The following is a 17,783-nucleotide window of genomic DNA, read 5'->3' on the forward strand; positions in this document are numbered from 1 at the left end:
GTGTCGATGAGCTAGTGAATATAGCCTTTGGACGCCTTTGGTAATCATATTTGGAACTGTAACCTATGTGATTAATTAGAGAGTTGTTTTATCTTGGGGGTATAGATGCATGGTCAACCCGGATTGCAGAATTGGGGCATCTAAAAACCTTAAGGAGAGCATCGTTTGATGTGACTCGACTCTACCATTTATTGTTCGGGTTACACAAGAGGACTTGTATTGTTGACACAGTGCGATACTATCTGTCATACCAACCAGATAAATCTTGTATTTATTATTTGTTTATTGTATTTCTAGTCTTATACTTGCTGCCCATGATAGTTTATTCTTACATACTAATAACTAACTGGCCCCCACCGTTACAGACCTGTAACGGAGGGGGTTAGTCGTGAGAGTATACCATTGTCACGGATTTTTTAAGACCAAAATGCCCTTTTGGGGTGGTAATTGTAAAAAACTCCCACCCCATCACCGTCCCCTCTCCTCCTCCTTCTTCTTCTTCCTGCTCACATTAACCATACAAACCTCCAAGGGTGGCCTTCTTCGCCTTCTTCTTCTTCTATCCCATCACCGTCCCTTCTCCTCCTCCTCCTTCATCTCCTTCTTCTTCTGTAACAGCGAATCAGCACAAACCTCCCGCCAACAATCGCCGGTTACCTGAGACGTTATTCTCCGATCGAGTCAGGCGACGATGAGAGATGAACCCGATAGTTACCCGCCAAAAATCTCAGACACAACTGCAGCAACAGCAGCACTTGCAGCGCTCGATCTGATTCCACAGATAAAACATGTATAAAACGCGTAATTGCTAACTATGATCTTCATCTCGTTCATCTTCTGCTTTGTTTCTCCTTTGGGATAATCTCATTTACAACCACAACGGCAGTGCAGCACTTGCAGCGATCGATCCGATACTACAGATAAAATGCATATTTACAATTGGCCTCACCTCGTTTATCTCCTGCCTCTGCTTCTCCTTTGGGACTCTGTCTCTGAGAAGATTTCTAGAAGATTAGAGAGTTGGAGCAGAAACTTTTATTTCTCTTACTGGTAGAATCATTCTTATCAAGGTCACCATGGCCAATAACCCCGTCTTTCTTTCTATTAGTGGTAATGCCAATATTATTTTGCCAGTATCCTTCTTCTTCTTCTTCTGCGACCCCCTGATGTTAGTGTTGGTACCGTTGCGGTTGGTTGTTACTGATCATGTACTTAAAAGAGAGTTACAATATTCTTCTTCTTTGGTTCCTGCTTTTACTGTTGTCCCTGATCGTGTTTGTTCTACCGAGGAAGTGCTTGATACCGTGGAAACTGTAAAGGAAGTGTTTCAAAATCTTGGATTAGAAGATAGTATCAAATAGAATGGGGAGGAGGCAAAGCCTAGAAAAATTCTCTATCCCCATAGACCCGATTCTGCCAATTGCTCCAATTACCTGCAGACTGGAACTTGTCTCAATGGAGCAAATTGCAGGTACCATCATCCTGCTAGAAAGGAAAACCAGGTACCTTCTTTTTATTAGGACCCGTTTGCTTATTAGCTTGTAAATTGAACGCGTTTTATTGCTTGTACTGGTGTATTTTTCAGCGCCTTTTCTTAGTCATCTTGTAGTGATGGACGATCACTCTTTGGTGTAGGAACAAAGATCAGCTTCGACGGAATCTTCCAAGGTTAGCTTTTGTTGGCCCTCATACTCTATAGCTTCTTCTGCAATTCTCTTGATCTAGGATCAAAACCGTGTGCTTACACCTTAGTTATGTAGTTTATCTCTTATAAAATAGGTATGATAAGTTGTAGAGGAATTATGAACTGGTGGGGTGGGACGGCTTCAGGTGAGTAGGAATTAGGCAGTTATGCTGTTTCTCGTATATTACCCTGCTGGTTTGTCCTGTACTCATGGGACGGTGATGGGATGGAAGAAGAAGAAGGAGAAGGAAGCCACCCTTAGAGGTTCGTACAGTTAATGTGAGCAGGAAGAAGGAGGAGGAGGAGAAGGGACGGTGATGGGGTGGGAGTTTTTTATAATTACCACTCCAAAAGGGTATTTTGGTCTTAAAAAAATCCGTGACAACGGCACACTTTCACGATTAACCCCTTCCGTTACGGGTCTGTAACGGTGGGGGCCAGTTAGTTATTAGTATGTAACAGTTGTTTCAAAGTTTTTTTTGGGGGGGATAATAATAAATATAAAAGATTTTGGAATGATAATTGTAAAAAACCCTCCTTTAAATTAGATACAACTTTTAAAGGGATTATCCTATTAACACACTTTGAGGTGTGGTGTCAAATATTGTCATTTTAGATATTTACATAAAGGGTAAATATGTTCGTTCATAAGGTCTGCTCTCCTGGTGATGGATAGTTAAACAGTAGAGTCTGATATGGTTTGTCGACCTGTTGCCAAGGATTCAAAGATGTGTTTAGAGGGACCTAGCATACATCCCACCCACAATTTCCTCAGTGCACATATAAATTGAATCTAACCAGAAGGCAGAGAATAATTCTAAGTTGTTCAATCTAAAATGTACGAGATCTTAAGGTCCCAGCTTAGTGGCAAATACAAATTCATTGATCGATTGGCTACATGTGCAACATCAACTAACTTTGTAGTTTTACTCCTCCTTTGCTAGAAGTCTAGATCTCTTCATTTACTTCTCTATTACTTGGAAGTATAGGGGATTGCACGTTCATTGTAAGCTATATAATCTAACATTAATTGCTTCCACAACCCATATCAATTCCTGTTAGGCATTGATGAAATATCTCTCTCTACAAACTTTCTTTCAAAAAAAACCAAAATACTATACCTCTTTTGACTGGGATGGAAGGGTGTCATAACCAAAAAGTCCACAATGCCTAAATGGATAATTAATTAAGCGAAAAGCTTTAGAAAACAACTGAAATTTTCTACCAAGCATAAAATGAATAGAAATGGGGGAGAGAGATGAATGCTATCATTAGGATCCCACCAAACAATAAAAATCAAGCCTTGGTAACTAGTTTCCATTGGCAACATGAATGCTCTTCAACATACGAATGTGACTTCCCTCAGACACCTAATACTAAGAGTCTAAGACACTTAAAAAAGGAGGGGGTTGGGGGGCTTGAATCGGAACTCAAGTGGTCATCAACGTGGATCACTTCTATCAAGTTTCAGCGACGCAAGGGTACACAATTTTTGCCTGTGGTGAAGCTCTTTCGAACAGGGCTTCCCCACCAACTTTAATGGTTGCCAAGGTGTAGATAATCTCTGGGTTGCCAAAGATAGTGATCATTTTTCCTTAAAAATAGATAAATTTCATTTTTTGATGTAGGCTTGAGGCTATTACTCATATAGGATGCAGCCAAGGCCGTCTCAACAGCACGTTAAATGATGCTTGGATGTCAATTACTTGACATTCCACAGTGAACAGAGTAGGTCCGACTCGAATTTCTGTGGTCAGAATGCCAGTCACCTTCCTTCTTATGTTATCATATTCTCAGATTGTCTGGGCAGATGGCTTCATTTGGGTTAGATCCAACCCTATACAACTTGTAGCCTTAAGTGGTATGACATTGAGAGCCGATCCATTGTCAATCAGAACTTGAGAGACTCGGTTCCTATTACAATTTATTGTAATGTACAAAGCTCGATTATGGTCATTTCCTCTAGGCGAGAGATCATTTTTTGAGAAGGAGAGAGACTTCATGGCATAGGTGGCCCCTACAATGTGTGATAGTTCTTTAGGATCCATTTTTATGGGTACTTGAACCTTGTTGAGTGCTTTGAAAACTGCTTTCCGATGTAACGGGTAGACCGTCAATAATCCCCAGATAGAGATGTTAGCTTGTCCTTTTTTCACCTGGCTTAAAACCTAATTTTATGTCTCGTACTTGACTTGACTGGGAGCAAGTGCATAGGGCTTTTCTACAATCAATCCTTTATCTTTGAAGTTCTTTTCACTTCGGGTTTTTGAAACCTCAGGCTCCTTCCCTTTTATGATGGGTTCGACTAGGCACAGTTCTTCATCTTCCAAGTCACTTTCAATTATCACAAGGGTTCCAACTATAGGACTCCTCCTTCTTGGGCTAGTGACTTCGCATTTTGCTTTCAAAGCAACAATCGTCTTTCGGGCCTTCTGCAGAATTTTGGATAAGGCTTCTTGCTTTTCATAGAGGTGTTTAATGAGCTGGGCATGATCTGGCCTTCGCGGTCCTACTTGCATCATCTATTTGATCATCTTAAAGATCCCGCTGGCTGATTCCAACGGCTAATTTTTGAAATCTCATTGCTTCGGATAAAGATCCAAAATGTTCTTCCTTTTTTGATGAGCCTTCTTCATCACTGGATATGACCAGATAAATGTTTTCCATGGGATCTCTTGGTCAACAAATTTCCTCATACTGGTTGAGAGAAGGTTCTACCTCCATTTCAGATGCTTCGTCGGGTGATTCATCGCCCGTATCTTTATCCATTCCCTCTTCATTCAGATTTTCGTTGGATGCTTCTTCATCACTTGAATCATTCCCTTCTTCTCCACCGTTATCAACAAGGTGTTTTCCTTCTATTGGGTCAAAGTATGGGTCTTCGGTATTAATGTTACCGATCCAAGTCTCCCATTCTTTCGTCATCTTCAGGGGCCCAGAATATGGCCACCAACTCCGTCGACAAAGTCAATACTTTGGTAGTGTCCTTTATTGCATGACCAATTTTCATTGTCTCAAGCACTGGAGAGTTGGCAAGAATAAATTTAAGAAGTACCAATTCAACTTCCGTGCCAAGGGCAGTAGAAATATCTACAACCCGGAGTTTGTTGAATGTAGACTTCAACTGATCCTTTGTTTCTTGCAGATCCATGATAAAAAAAATCGCAACTTCCCTCTCATGCAAGAACTGGAGGATTGAATAAGTTAATGAGAGGAAAGAAACATAAGAAGGAAAAAGGATAAAAGGAAAAAGGAAGGTGTCACAAGTTACCAAGATATCAAGCTGTTGCAAATTAGGGGAGTGATTAAGTAAAGTTATAGCAACTAAAATCTCTTCCATATCCTCTGCGTTTAAGTCTAAGGAGATGCTCTTCAAATGATCATAAGTAGAAGGAAGCCTCGGTGCCGCATCACTAAAAGCTAAGGACTGTAATAGAATGAAAGCAGCATAAGTAAACATAAAAGATTTTGTGATATTATTACTGAGTATATATGACAATCACAAGGTTATATTACTCGTAGATAACAGCCTTCCAAGTGAAGCTCTTCAACACCAGGTAGAGAGCCAAGCATGTTTCTAAAATTGCAGGCTTTCAGTTGGTCAGGAAGAGCATGAGTATCTGCATATAAATTTGCATAGACTAGATGTTTTAAATCTACGAGGGATATCAGAATGAAATTTCCACAGATATGCAAGTACTTAGAGTTTTGGATTTGCTAAGTTCAATATGAGTAGGAGCATCAATATAAATCAATGTCAACTTTTCTAATTCAGGGCAGGAAGAAACCAATAATTTCAATGTTGCATCAGATATTTTAACTTCTTCGAAAAACAAACTTGTGAGACAGCTAAAGCCCTTGAACGTCAACGGAGGTAGGATTATGCAGCGAAACAGTGTTAGATGAATTAGTTGTTTGAAGGAGAATAAAGATGGAAGAAGACTATGACAATTGGAGGATTTAGAAATCTGAAGTTTAAATTCTGTCAAAGAATCTAATGAGAGGGAAAAGATCCAGCTGTCTATGTTTGAACAGGTTTCGAAATGGGAACTAGAGATGTTAAATGTCAGAATTGGGCCTCTATGAATTAGGAGAACATGATTGACAATTTCCACAAGTTTACGATGACCAAGTGAACCAACTGAGCCTGGTACGCATTCATCATTGAATATGAGATGTGGAACTGAAATCCATTTGTATCTCCAAATAGTTGACAGAACACTGCTCCTCACCATGTCTCTAATTGACAAACTTGAAAAGATTTTTTCTAGTATTATACTCTCTGGAAGATTACTCAACATGTCTCTACTTGAACGGCTAGAACGGCTAGAACGGCGACCCATTTCGACCCTGCAATGGTGAATAAATACTTTGTAATTGAAAAGATGACATTAATAGACCAACGAAAAAGCTTCTGTTCTTTACAACAAAACAGTTAAGACAAGTTATGATAGAAATGCAACTTATACCACAGAAGAGAGATTTTATGATAAGATGAAGACATTTTATAGTAGAAGCGATATATCCTACCAGTAATTGATGACCGTACCAGTTACTAATGATCGTCTACTACACTGTAAGTTAGCTTCCTCTTTGTTCACATAACCCAACCAATGAAACTGAGATAGAAACCAAAATATGATTAACGATAGAGTTTATAGCAGCTCTCCTCTCTCTCGATCAGTACCCTTTCGGCATCCTGGCTTTTCAACTCTTCCAAGTGTCATTGGAAAGATCACCAAATAAATAATAAACAAGGGTTGGCTTTGATTCATCCAAGGACATGATTATTCCTATTACGGAATTTAACCTCTTTACGAGGAATCCTTCTTGCATGTACTGCTGGCTGGCGGTATGATCATTAATTCCAACGCCTCGTATGCTTCAGAGACTACTACTATTATGCCTCAATTAACTTCAGTTAATAAAGATTCATGGGTTCGAGGTAGACGTTTTGTTTTCCTTCTTTTATATTCTTCTCTAGCCTTGAAATCACGTTTAGTTCAATCCCTCTATCATTTTCTTCTCTCAAAAATATAATTTTACCCTCAATTTAGACAAAAGGGACTCTTGGACTAGAGTATGATGATGAAAGTGATAGGGATAAATATTTATAAGGAAAGAATGCTACCTGGACGCGTGCAGTGCGGTGCGCCCAGACACAGTGGTGCATGAAACGACCACCATGCCCCCAGGGTTTTTCCCCTTTCCGTGAGGGTGCGCCTGTCATTTTGCACACCCTGTGTCTCGGTGCAAGGGGTGTTATAAGTTATGAGGAACGGTTCTCTAACCACTAGTCCTACACTCCCTCCCATAATAGTGTAGGCTACAATTACATTGGTGGTTTAGAGACAGGTTTCCCGTAAGTCATTGAGCCAAGAGAAAAATACTAAAATTCACACCATTTTCCTTCAACAAACTAACCTTGCAAACATATTCAACTACAAGGCCAAGAGCATTATTGAAAATGGAATGAGAGACTGATGCATGCTTTCATGATAACTTTTGATTGATTGGATCTCCAATACAACAACAACAACAACAACAACGACAACTCAGTCTTATCCCAACTAAATGGAGTCTACATGGATACTTACATTCCAATCAACTCTGTTTTGATGATCATAATTATCAACAACTGTCACTCTGTCCCCTCCCCTCGATTATGCCTTAATGACAGTCTCTTCCCCTGCATATTGAATAATGATTCTCCCCTCCCCTAAAATCGAAAGATTCTATCAACCATACCCAATCCGTGAAAAAACACTGTTGAGTGATGACATCAGCTTTAATATATTCATTTAAACCCCAAAATGCTCTTTGGACTAATATTTAGGAGACAAGGATTAATCGAGCAGGTGGGAGAGAAAAGAAGAGAGAAAGACGGGAATGGAGAAAGAACGTGAGAGAGAGAGAGTAGAAAGAAAAGGAGTTTGAGGCTTTCTTCTTCAAGGTTTTTTCATTGGAACGATTGAGGTTTTGTTTGATATTCAAATCAGAGCTGAGATTGAGGCTGTCTTCTTCAAGGTTTTTTTATTGGACCGATTGAGGTTTTGTTCGATTCAAATCAGAGCTGAGAGCTGACTTTGCAAAATGCTTTAGTCATTGATTCAATAGAAATTCACTACGAGAAGCCCTTGGAGCTTCCAGATTTACGAGTGTTTAGTGAACATCAAACCTATTTTCCCTTGATTTTCTTCATTCCTGAGGTAAAATTATTCCTCAAATTACATTTTAGTCAATTAAATTCTTGGTCCTTCTGTCCTATTTGATTATCTTCTTTATTCGAATTGATTTCGAGAACTAGATCATAGGATAACAGAAGTGAAAGTTTGTAATGAATTCATGAAAAAGCCCTGTAGTCTACTCTACTAAGTTCAAATTGATTGCTAGAATCAATTAAAAGAAACCAAAAGAAAGAGAAATTGTGATTTTACAACACACCTTATCTTGGAAGAGAAGGGTAACCAAACAGTTTTACAGATGGATTCAGGATGATCCCAACTGACAGACTCAGGGTAACCAAACAGTTTTTTTTTTTCTCAACTACGAATCCACATGAACCAGATTCGTATGAAGCATATCCAAAATCAGAATTTGACTCGTATGACACCTTCAACCAAACACACCATTAGGTCTTCCAACCTGATGCTAACCACTTCTTATCGGTCTCATTCAAAGGTCTTCATTGAATAAGTCCATGCCACCTCAAATGATTTTCTCTCAACTAATCATGTATCAGAGTTATTCCTAAATTAGCTCTAATTTGTTCATGCCACTTCAAACAACCTTAAGTTTCTACATCTCTTAAATCATGTCAATTAGAAGGATACAATTCAACAATGATGTTTCCACAATTTTTAAACATTTGAATCATGATAATTCATTTAACATTTTAAATCATGATAAACACAATAATACAATCTGATTTAGGATCAAACCATCAAAAAGCCTTTCAAACATTTCAATGAGAATGTTATGATTCAATCACCACATTTTAACTTTTTAAACATTTATTTTGGATCATGTACATTCATCTAGTATTTAGATGATGGCAAACACCATATTAAAAAAACATATATAAGATCCCTATATCAATTGTTATATAGAGTCTTACTTGTACTATAAAACACCACCAGCTTGTATGTGTTACAAATATTTGGAACAATATACATGAGCACTAGTAACCAAAAACCAAAAAATGAAAAAATAAATTACAGGCTCAATCCAATACCAAGGCCAAGTAAGTTTTGCAATTTTAAGTCTAACCTATTACCAAGATTGACCAGCCAGCTCAATCCTGCTAAGGACTTGGGTAAAACTTATCCTTAAAACAAGTCGTGAAGGAGAGAGTAGCCCGATCTAGAGACTTACAAAGGTACTTGGACACCCTTTCCTTAACGGCTAGCTTTAATTTATGAATTCAACCCAAATCTCTAACAAATCCAGCCCATCAAAGAGAATACCAATATAGGGCTGGTGAGGGTTCATACGTCACAACTCTTACTAGTTAGCCTTGCTGTTGGTCAGCCCTGGAGTCTCTGTCATATCCACAGGTGCACCTAAAGTGATTGCAAACTCAAACCCATGGAGCAAATGGGCCCGAGTCGAGTTCAAAACCTGAAGAGAACAAGAAAGAGACCCCTGGACACATTCGCCGGCCAGAGCCAAAAGGGATGAATTCGTAATGCTGACCCAAAAATTCAACGTCCACATGGCTGGTGAGAAACCACTTTGGCTGACATTTATGAGCCACCCTGCAGACTAATCCTACCACCGCCTTGCAGCCAGCATCAAAGAGTAGCCGGAACAACACCACCCCCACAAAAAAAAAGTGAACCTTCGTAGCAGCCACACACCCCTCGATGATTCCTCCCTCTCTTTAGCTTCCACTCAGAAGAAGAGGCCACAGCCGAAAGGTGCTGAGTCGTTTCATCAACCCAACAACAATTCCACTATGATCCCCCATCCATGCCTCCACTGTGATTCCCTTCTGTCCCCAATCTCTCAGATTCTCTCTTGACTTTCTGTGTTAACGGGGAGTTTTCAGCTCCAAAACCACCATTATAACTACCTTCAGAGAATGCCCTTCAATGATTTCTTCTTCACCATCATCAACACCAACAATAACGCTGATAACAAACTCTATTGGTTTTGGATTCAGTTGCTTCTTGAGACAAAGTGCTAGAACTGAAAAAGAGATTAGAGATAAAAAAAGGAAAAAGGGTGAAATCGAAGAAAAAAGTGGGAGAAAGAGCGAAACTAGATAAAGAGACTAAAGTTTAGTCCCACATCCGATGTGTGCGTGTGGTGTGTTGTGTATATCTGCCACTCCACGGTCTAAAAAGTTGGTTAACCTTTTGGGATTGGTGTGTGATTTGTGTGATTACACTTTCATAAAAAAACAAAAAAGAAAAATTTCACGGACACCCCTGTAAATATATTGTATATCACAAACACTCCAAAAGCTTGTATTACCTGTAGAAAATAGCTTCCCAAGTAAAGCTTATTAATACCAAATTGGGAGCCAAAAATGTTGGTAAAATTGCAGGTTTTCCGTTGGTCAGCCTCAGTTGTTGCAAGAAAAGATGCAAAAACTAAAAGTTTTAAATCTTTGAGGAATATACGAATGAATTTTCCATAGATACGCAAGTACTTGAGTTTTGGATTGCTAAGTTCAATATGAGTAGGACCATCAATATCACTCAATGTCAACCTTTGTAGTTCAGGGCAAGAAGAAACCAAACATTTCAATGTTGCATCAGAGATTGTAACTTCTTGAAAAAACAGAATCACTAGACAACTAAAGCCTTTGAATAACGTCAAAGGAGGTACGATTATGCAGCGATCTAGTGTTAGATGAATTAGTTGTTTAAAGGAGAATAAAGATGGAAGAAGAAGACTATGACAATTGGATGATTTAGAAATCTGAAGTTGAAACTTTTTCAAAGAATTTAATGAGAAGGAACAAATCCAACTGTCTATTCTCTGAACAGGTTTGCAAATGCGAACTAGAGATCTTAAATGTCAGAATTGGGCCTCTATGCATTATGAGAACATGATTGACAATTTTGATTAGTTTATCATGACCACCAACTGAACCATCTGAACCAGCTGGTATAGATTCATCATTGAATATGAGATGTGGAACTGAAATCCATTTGTATCTCCAAATAGTTGATAGAACACTGGTCCTCACTACATCTCTAATTGACAAACTTAAAAGATGTTTTCTAGTATTATACTGTCTGTAAGATTTCTCAACATGTCTCGAGTCGACGGAGCCATTTCCACCCTGCAATGATGAAACAAAACAGCTATAATAGAAGAGAGATTGTTTTGGAAAGATCACCTAATAAACAAGGCCAACCTCTCTTCCAAGCCTCGGCTTTATCAACCGATCGAGAGATAATCACTCTCTCTCTCTCATACGTGCGACGTCAGAGTGTTTGATCAAGGGCCTCTGTGTATTCCTTGTAGAACTCTTTCCTACTTTCCTGTGATAGAGTTTCCCTTTGAGTAGGATTCTCTCACAGCCTGTATATCTCTTGTAATCTTATTCGTTATTAATACATGAAATTATAATCTCAACAGGCTTCGATCCCATCCTGAGTTTCGAGTGCTTTTAACAGATAACAATGTTTGCATCTTTACGAGGGATCCTTCTTGCATGTACTGTTGGCGGTATTATCATTCCAACAACTAATAATAAATATTTATTTGTTCAAGACGCACGTTTAGTTTTCCTTCTTTTATCTAAGTGGAGTATTCTTCTCTAGCCTTGAATGACGTCAAAACCTATTCTGAACCGGTAAAACTGATCGAATCCGAAAAACCTATTCTCAAGACTAGTTATCTTCGCCTTGTAATTTATTTCTCTTTGCTGTGATTACAAACATGAACACATCAAATGAATTTTCTTTATTCATGGTTTTGTACTTGTTTGACTTGGGGAAGAAAGATTAAAGTGTTTCTACCGAATCTTTCCTCACTACTGGTTATGAATGAAAGATTGCATTGTGCTTTACGCACGAAAATAAACTGGTCTAAACCAGTAATTAACCCGACATCGAAAAAACCAAAACCGCAATAAAACAAAATCAAAATCGACCGAAAATGAAGGTTCTTAATGGCTCAGTTTTAGTCTCACTCATTCCCAAACCGAAACTGATTTAACCTGATCGAAATTGGGTCTAATTGACCGTTTGACGCCCCTATATCTGAGACAGGGGTGTCAAAAGTTGGCCCACACCAACAAACTCGATTTGAATCGGTCGGTTGAAGTTTGAGATTGTTTCGATCAATAACCAAATGTGTCGTGTTCATGTACCAACCGATAATAATCAGACGGTCCCAATGCAAGGTAGTGGCCCGATGGTCGCCTAATCGTGACGGATCGACAACCAACTTCTAATTATAGCCATTTTAAGGAACATCTATAGCTCAATTAGTTTATTAGTCCGATTATCCCCTGATTAACCCATTTACGTACAATTAGCCTGATTAATGACTAGAAATTGATCGACTGTATAAAAAAGTGGCCATGCCTAGGCCTACGAGGCCCAATTACCTAATTGTGCTGAAGCTGTGGGGCCTTAAATTGATGGGGACCGATTAAGCCTGACCTTAACCGACTGGGCTCAACTAGTTGACACCCCTAATTTGAGTAGCCGTTGAAGCACTCATGTTACTTCCTTTATAGACCCTTCAACAAGATCTTATCCTCTCTCTTTTCTCACCCTCTCAAGATGGATCCTCATAAGGGTGGCAATTTTTTGGACTAGAACCAAGAACCGGATCAGAACTGATCCACTCAATAACTTATTGGTGTGAATCTGGATCTAGTTTTTAGAGCCAGTTAGCTTATTGTTCTCGACCGTTTTGGTTCTGTTCTCCCAACAATTCCAAAAACGATAGATCAAATAGTTAGCGCTGAAACCGGAACAACTAGACTCATTTGAAAGGTACATCCCAACTCTAAATTTCTGATCCTATATAATTCTTCAAGGTAGAGAAAGAGCCGAACTATAGAAGAGGGAAGTTAGGATTCTTCATGAGCTCATCGCTTCATCCCCTACAAATCCAACTCATCCCTTAATAAATTGAAGGACAAATAACTACAGTTGAATCAAGTAAGCTATCCTCTTGTTTTCATACAAATGTTTCAACATTCCATTCCTCTGGAGAGCTTCACTTGTGCTCAGTGTAGACACCGCATTTTGTCACCCCTTGAGGTTACTTCGATGATAATGAGTGTCCTTTGATGCATGTTGTATTGTATCGATACTCGATAGATTAGAAGAGTTTCCCACATTTCTTGGTACATTCACAAACCGTCCAAGCAACAACCAAAGGACCACAACCCAAATCAAACACCTACCAGGCAGCCACTTTATAGCCCATACAAAGTATGAAATGAAGAGATTACAATCCCACCCACTTACAACTAGGGGTGAAACAAGGCCGGGTTGGGTCGGGTTTTTTAAAACCCTAGCCCAACCCTAGAACCCTTTAGCTTAGCCCAGGCCCGCCCTGACCCTGACTCAAGGTCTGAAAAACTCAACTCAGGTCCAACCCTGTCGGGCTCAGCCCAGCCCAGGCCCGCCCTGATTGGGTCGGGCTGGGCCGGGTTGGCCTTGATTGACCCTGATTTTTCTAAGGGCCAAATTGACCCTGTTTGGCCCTGATTGACCCTGATAGGACCTTTCAATGTTAATTACTTCAACTTTCAGTTGTGAGATTTTTAGAAATTTATGTATAACAGGAAACAGAAACTGTATTTGCTATCTCAAATGCATAGCCCTTATGAAATTGAAAGAGGGATAAGCTAGAAACAGATCTACGAATAGGAATATGCTTGATTTAAAAACTTGCTTCTAATTACCTTAGAAAACTGATGTTGAAGTTTCATAGAAGTAAATAAGGTGGGGAAAACTGGATGAGCACAATAGCAGAAAGAATATAAACTAGCTAACAGCAGTAGGGATACCACTCAAATTTAAAAAAGTGTTCCTTTTCCATGAAACCCAACTTCATCAACTGCTCCAGTCCAGTAAACAGAGCCAATGATAATAAAGGAAGCCAACACCCCAGTGGCAGAAACATAAGAGAGAATGCTCAAGTCCAACCAAACTAAAGACGAAATTATGAGGACAACAATTATAATAAAACTTTCCCTCCCTCCAATTCTTAATTTGCTCAATAGAAAATGGTACATTCCAAAAGATGTATTTAAGAAAAGACAAATAAAATTAAGACGAGAAACGTAGAGGTGAAACACCAACACACACACACAGAAATGACAGCAATAGGAAACTAAACTCAATCATTAATTTAAAGGATAGTATACAAAACAAGAGAAAATGAGAAACGGTGAAACACCAAGTCACCAACAAAGAGAGCGGTTCGATTGAGAGAGGTTTTACCACAGGGTTGCTCCACTGCTACGTGCTCAGTGCTCTTGAGTTGCAAAGCCAGAAGAAGAGATTGAGAGAGGAGTTCGACTGAATTTTGAAGCCTTGAAGCAAGTAGCCCGTCGGCGACGACGGTTGAATGCTAGCAACCTACCAAGCACTCCATCATTCAGTGAGACTTGGGAGTTTGGAGAGAAACCAAAACCCTAAATGAGTAAATGGCTAACTGCCGAATGGGAGGGACTTGGATCTTGGGCAGCTAGGGCGGGAGCTGCACTGTGCAGCATCAAAAACCACCCTAAATACAGGGGGAGGGTGGTCATTTCATATGTGGGGCCCAGGTGGGACCCACATATGAAATGACTACTTTACCCCTATTTTTTCTGTCGTTTAGCGGTGCTGCATAGGTGCAGCTCCCGCCACGGCTGGATAAGATCCAATTCGCCTGGGAGGCGAAATTGAAAAAGTGGAACTTCCTATTTCCTATACCCCTCCTATCTCCAGGAAATATATATATATATATTCCTATTTCCTAAAGACTACAAGTCAATAAAGTGTATTTACCAAACACTTAACAAATAGAATTCGTAACGGGATTTTTTTGCCCTCCATAAGATGAGATGGCAATATAATAAAGGGTAATTTATATATACCACCCCTGAGGTTTGATGAAAGGATGATTTTACTCCCCAGTCTTGGAAAATTCTGCGTACCCCCCTAGGTTTACAAATGGTAACAAATAAACCCATTTCGTCAGTTTATGACTAACACTATTAAAATAAAATGGTAAAATGACAAAAATGTCCCTTTAAGAAAAAAACAAAAAACAAATCTACAACTCATCTTCCCCAAAGAAGAAACCAAACCATTTGTCAATTTTCTACCTGAAACTTTTTTTTTGGGGGTAAATTTCATGGACACCCCCTATAACTATTCAAAATGGCAAGTACACCCTAAATTTTGCAAAAATGTCAAAGATTACCCCTATTTTATGAATATTTATCAACTTAGTCAAGTCAATTAGGCTTTTCCAGTTAAGTTGTTAGTTTTTCGATAATGGCCAAATTGCCCTTAAGGAGTGAGAAACTTACCATAATACCCTCAAGGGTAAAACCCCCAACTTAACCAAAAAGAAGAAAGTACAGTCATCGTTTTCACCTCTTGAAGCTGTCGTTGGGCTGAACGGAGAAGACGCCGGAACACTATGCGTTATCTAGGGTTTTGAATATGTTGAAATCTCAGACATTCAAGCTTGAGGATCGGTGAAATCCATAAAAAATCTCAGAAATCGCAGACATTCAAGTGATTGATTTGTTCGCGGAGAGATATCGTGGCAAGAATTTCACTATAACCAATCGGAAATTTGCTCTACTCTCTGCATTTTCCACCATCTCCCTTGTGATCCCTGTATCCTTCATGGCCGAAGATCGTCTTGGATAAATTTGAAATAGTCTGGGCATCGAACCAACTTTTCATCCCAGACTGTCTCACTTTGTTTTTCTTTTTCCTTGCCTCCTCTCTCTCTTACAACACTTCTGTGCACTGAACGGCCCTGTGGCGCTGCACTGGCGCCTTTTTTTTTTTTCCTCCTTTTGTGTGCGCCGGTTTCTATGGTAGGCAGTGGTGGCCGTAATCACTAATCAGTGGTTAATGAGAGAGATACGAGAAAGAAGAAGAAAAGAAGTAGAAGTTGATGTGAAGGGACAGAACTATATATAAGTTTCGCTCATGGTGAATCAAGTTCTTGGATATGAAAGTCGAGATAGATTAATTAATTATCCATTTCAATCATCAAAACAAGATAAACTTTCTATAATAGAAACTGAAAAACTCAAAAAAATCTCTAAAACTGGGCATTCTATGAGTATGATTCAGATTACAGATCTCACATTCTAAAACTATGCAAGGTAGGGTTCATCATTTCGAATCCTTGGAATAGTCATTCAAAATACAAAAAGACCAATGAAACAAGAATCCTTTGGACGAGTTTAAGATCCAGTAGATTCAGAATCCCCTTGATCATCCATCCTATCAAGAATCCAAGCTTTCAGTTTCTTTCCAATTTCAAAAGAAAGATAAGAATCCATAGAAGCATACTGCACCTGATCCTTTGTAAGACTCCGATCGTCCCAGCGACTCCTACCAATAAAATCAGGCTTCTTGATTCCATGAAAACCAAGGATTTCGCTCGCCATTGTCTCCATTGAAGCACCCCTACTCTTGGTCATCGAACCAAGTTCCACAATACGAGTCACATTCAGGTTGTAATTGTTCTTAAGCATATCAGAATCAACATAATTCCTGACCCCAACAAAAGTAGTAAAAGGATCGAAGAGGAAACTCCTCAGAATTCGAGGAATGTTATTTGTGTGTATGATTTGGAAGACGAGGCACTGGCGACCAACACATAATTGCAGAGTTGCTGCAACTCTGCAAGATAGATTCCTGCGATGAAACTATGCAGAGCAACAGCACCGAATACAGTTAGGGTTTTTATGGGGTTGGATTGCTGAGAGCATGGTCGGGCGAGGGACACTGGAGAGGGTGGTGGCAGGGTTGCAGGGGAGCAAGAGAAGGAAGCTGGAGGGGGTGGCGATGGCGGTGGTGGTGGTGGTGGCGGCGGTGGCGGAAGAAACAACAAAAGGAGAAGAAGAAGGGGAGAAAAAATAATAAAAAAAATATTAAATTAAAACAAGCGCAAAATTGTCATTTTATCTTTAGGGGTAACCTTGCTTAATGTCAAGGGAAAGGTTGCCTTTTTGACAAAATTTAGGGTGTACTTGCCATTTCAAATAGTTACAGGGGGTGTCCGTGAAATTTACCCTTTTTTTTTTGGTACAATAATCTAAAGAATGGAGAGTTCACTTAACATAGCAAGCCACCAAACTCATGGCTTTAATTTGTACGATATCAGTCAAATGGATGGAGCTGAGGATTCGAGGCATGGAAAGTGAAGAGAAAAGGAGGTGGGGGTACCAGGCCAGGGGGTTACATACATCCAAAAATTGAACCGAGAAAATGAGAGAGGAGATGGAGAGTGAGGCGAGAGAGGACTAGCATTCATGGCCCTGATGACACGGGACAGTGAAGGACAGAGATGAGGGAAAGTTATTAGAGAAGATGAGTTGCAGGTTTGGGAATCTCAATCTCAGTCGCAAGGTACCCCTTTCAGATGGCCTTCTGATCCTTCATCCTATGGTGATGATGCGCGAACTACATCTGAAAGTTGAAGAGTTGTTTGTCTCCGCTACCCAGCTCCCTTCTCATTTAACAACCAAGAATTTAATTGAAAAAAAAAAAACAAAAAACAAAGAAAAAAAAAACCCTACTTGCTTTTTGGGTTTTATTTTGTTGCGTCTCTTGAATCATTTAATATTACAAGAAGTAATTTATGGAGAAAGGCCATGGATCAGAAGCAGACAAAGACAAATCGAAGAGGTTAAGAGAACAGTCTCTACAAGAACTGGGAACGTTGGTCATGTTCTGTAAGTCTCAAATATCATACCGCACATACGAGATAACGAATTAGACAATATAGAGCCGAAAGCCTGCCCTGAGCTGATTATCATTCTGGCCCTCGCAAAGACGATACTCAGAAACCCAAAAATTTAATCTTGCTAGGCGGGAAGCGTGGATCAGAAGGAGGAATTTCAAAGGGTAAATTAAGAAAATGTAAGAAAATAGAG

At 39.5% G+C, this 17,783-nt stretch overlaps 1 protein-coding gene across 2 annotated transcripts in view; it reads right to left on the reverse strand.

Moving 5' to 3' along the window:
* LOC122646276 (F-box/FBD/LRR-repeat protein At1g13570-like) overlaps positions 1-17,783 on the reverse strand; it is a 67,792-nt gene that overhangs the window by 23,691 nt on the left and 26,318 nt on the right. Inside the window, exon 5 of one of the 2 annotated variants that reach the window (XM_043839803.1) lies at positions 14,392-14,395. The exons of the other annotated variant lie outside the window; for it this stretch is intronic. Within the exon in view, the coding sequence (XP_043695738.1) occupies positions 14,392-14,395 (4 nt within the window). The remainder of the gene's footprint in view (positions 1-14,391; positions 14,396-17,783) is intronic. 2 annotated transcript variants of the gene reach the window in all.

This window comes from Telopea speciosissima, chromosome 11 (genome assembly GCF_018873765.1).
Source record: "Telopea speciosissima isolate NSW1024214 ecotype Mountain lineage chromosome 11, Tspe_v1, whole genome shotgun sequence".
NCBI classification, from domain to species: Eukaryota; Viridiplantae; Streptophyta; class Magnoliopsida; order Proteales; family Proteaceae; genus Telopea; species Telopea speciosissima.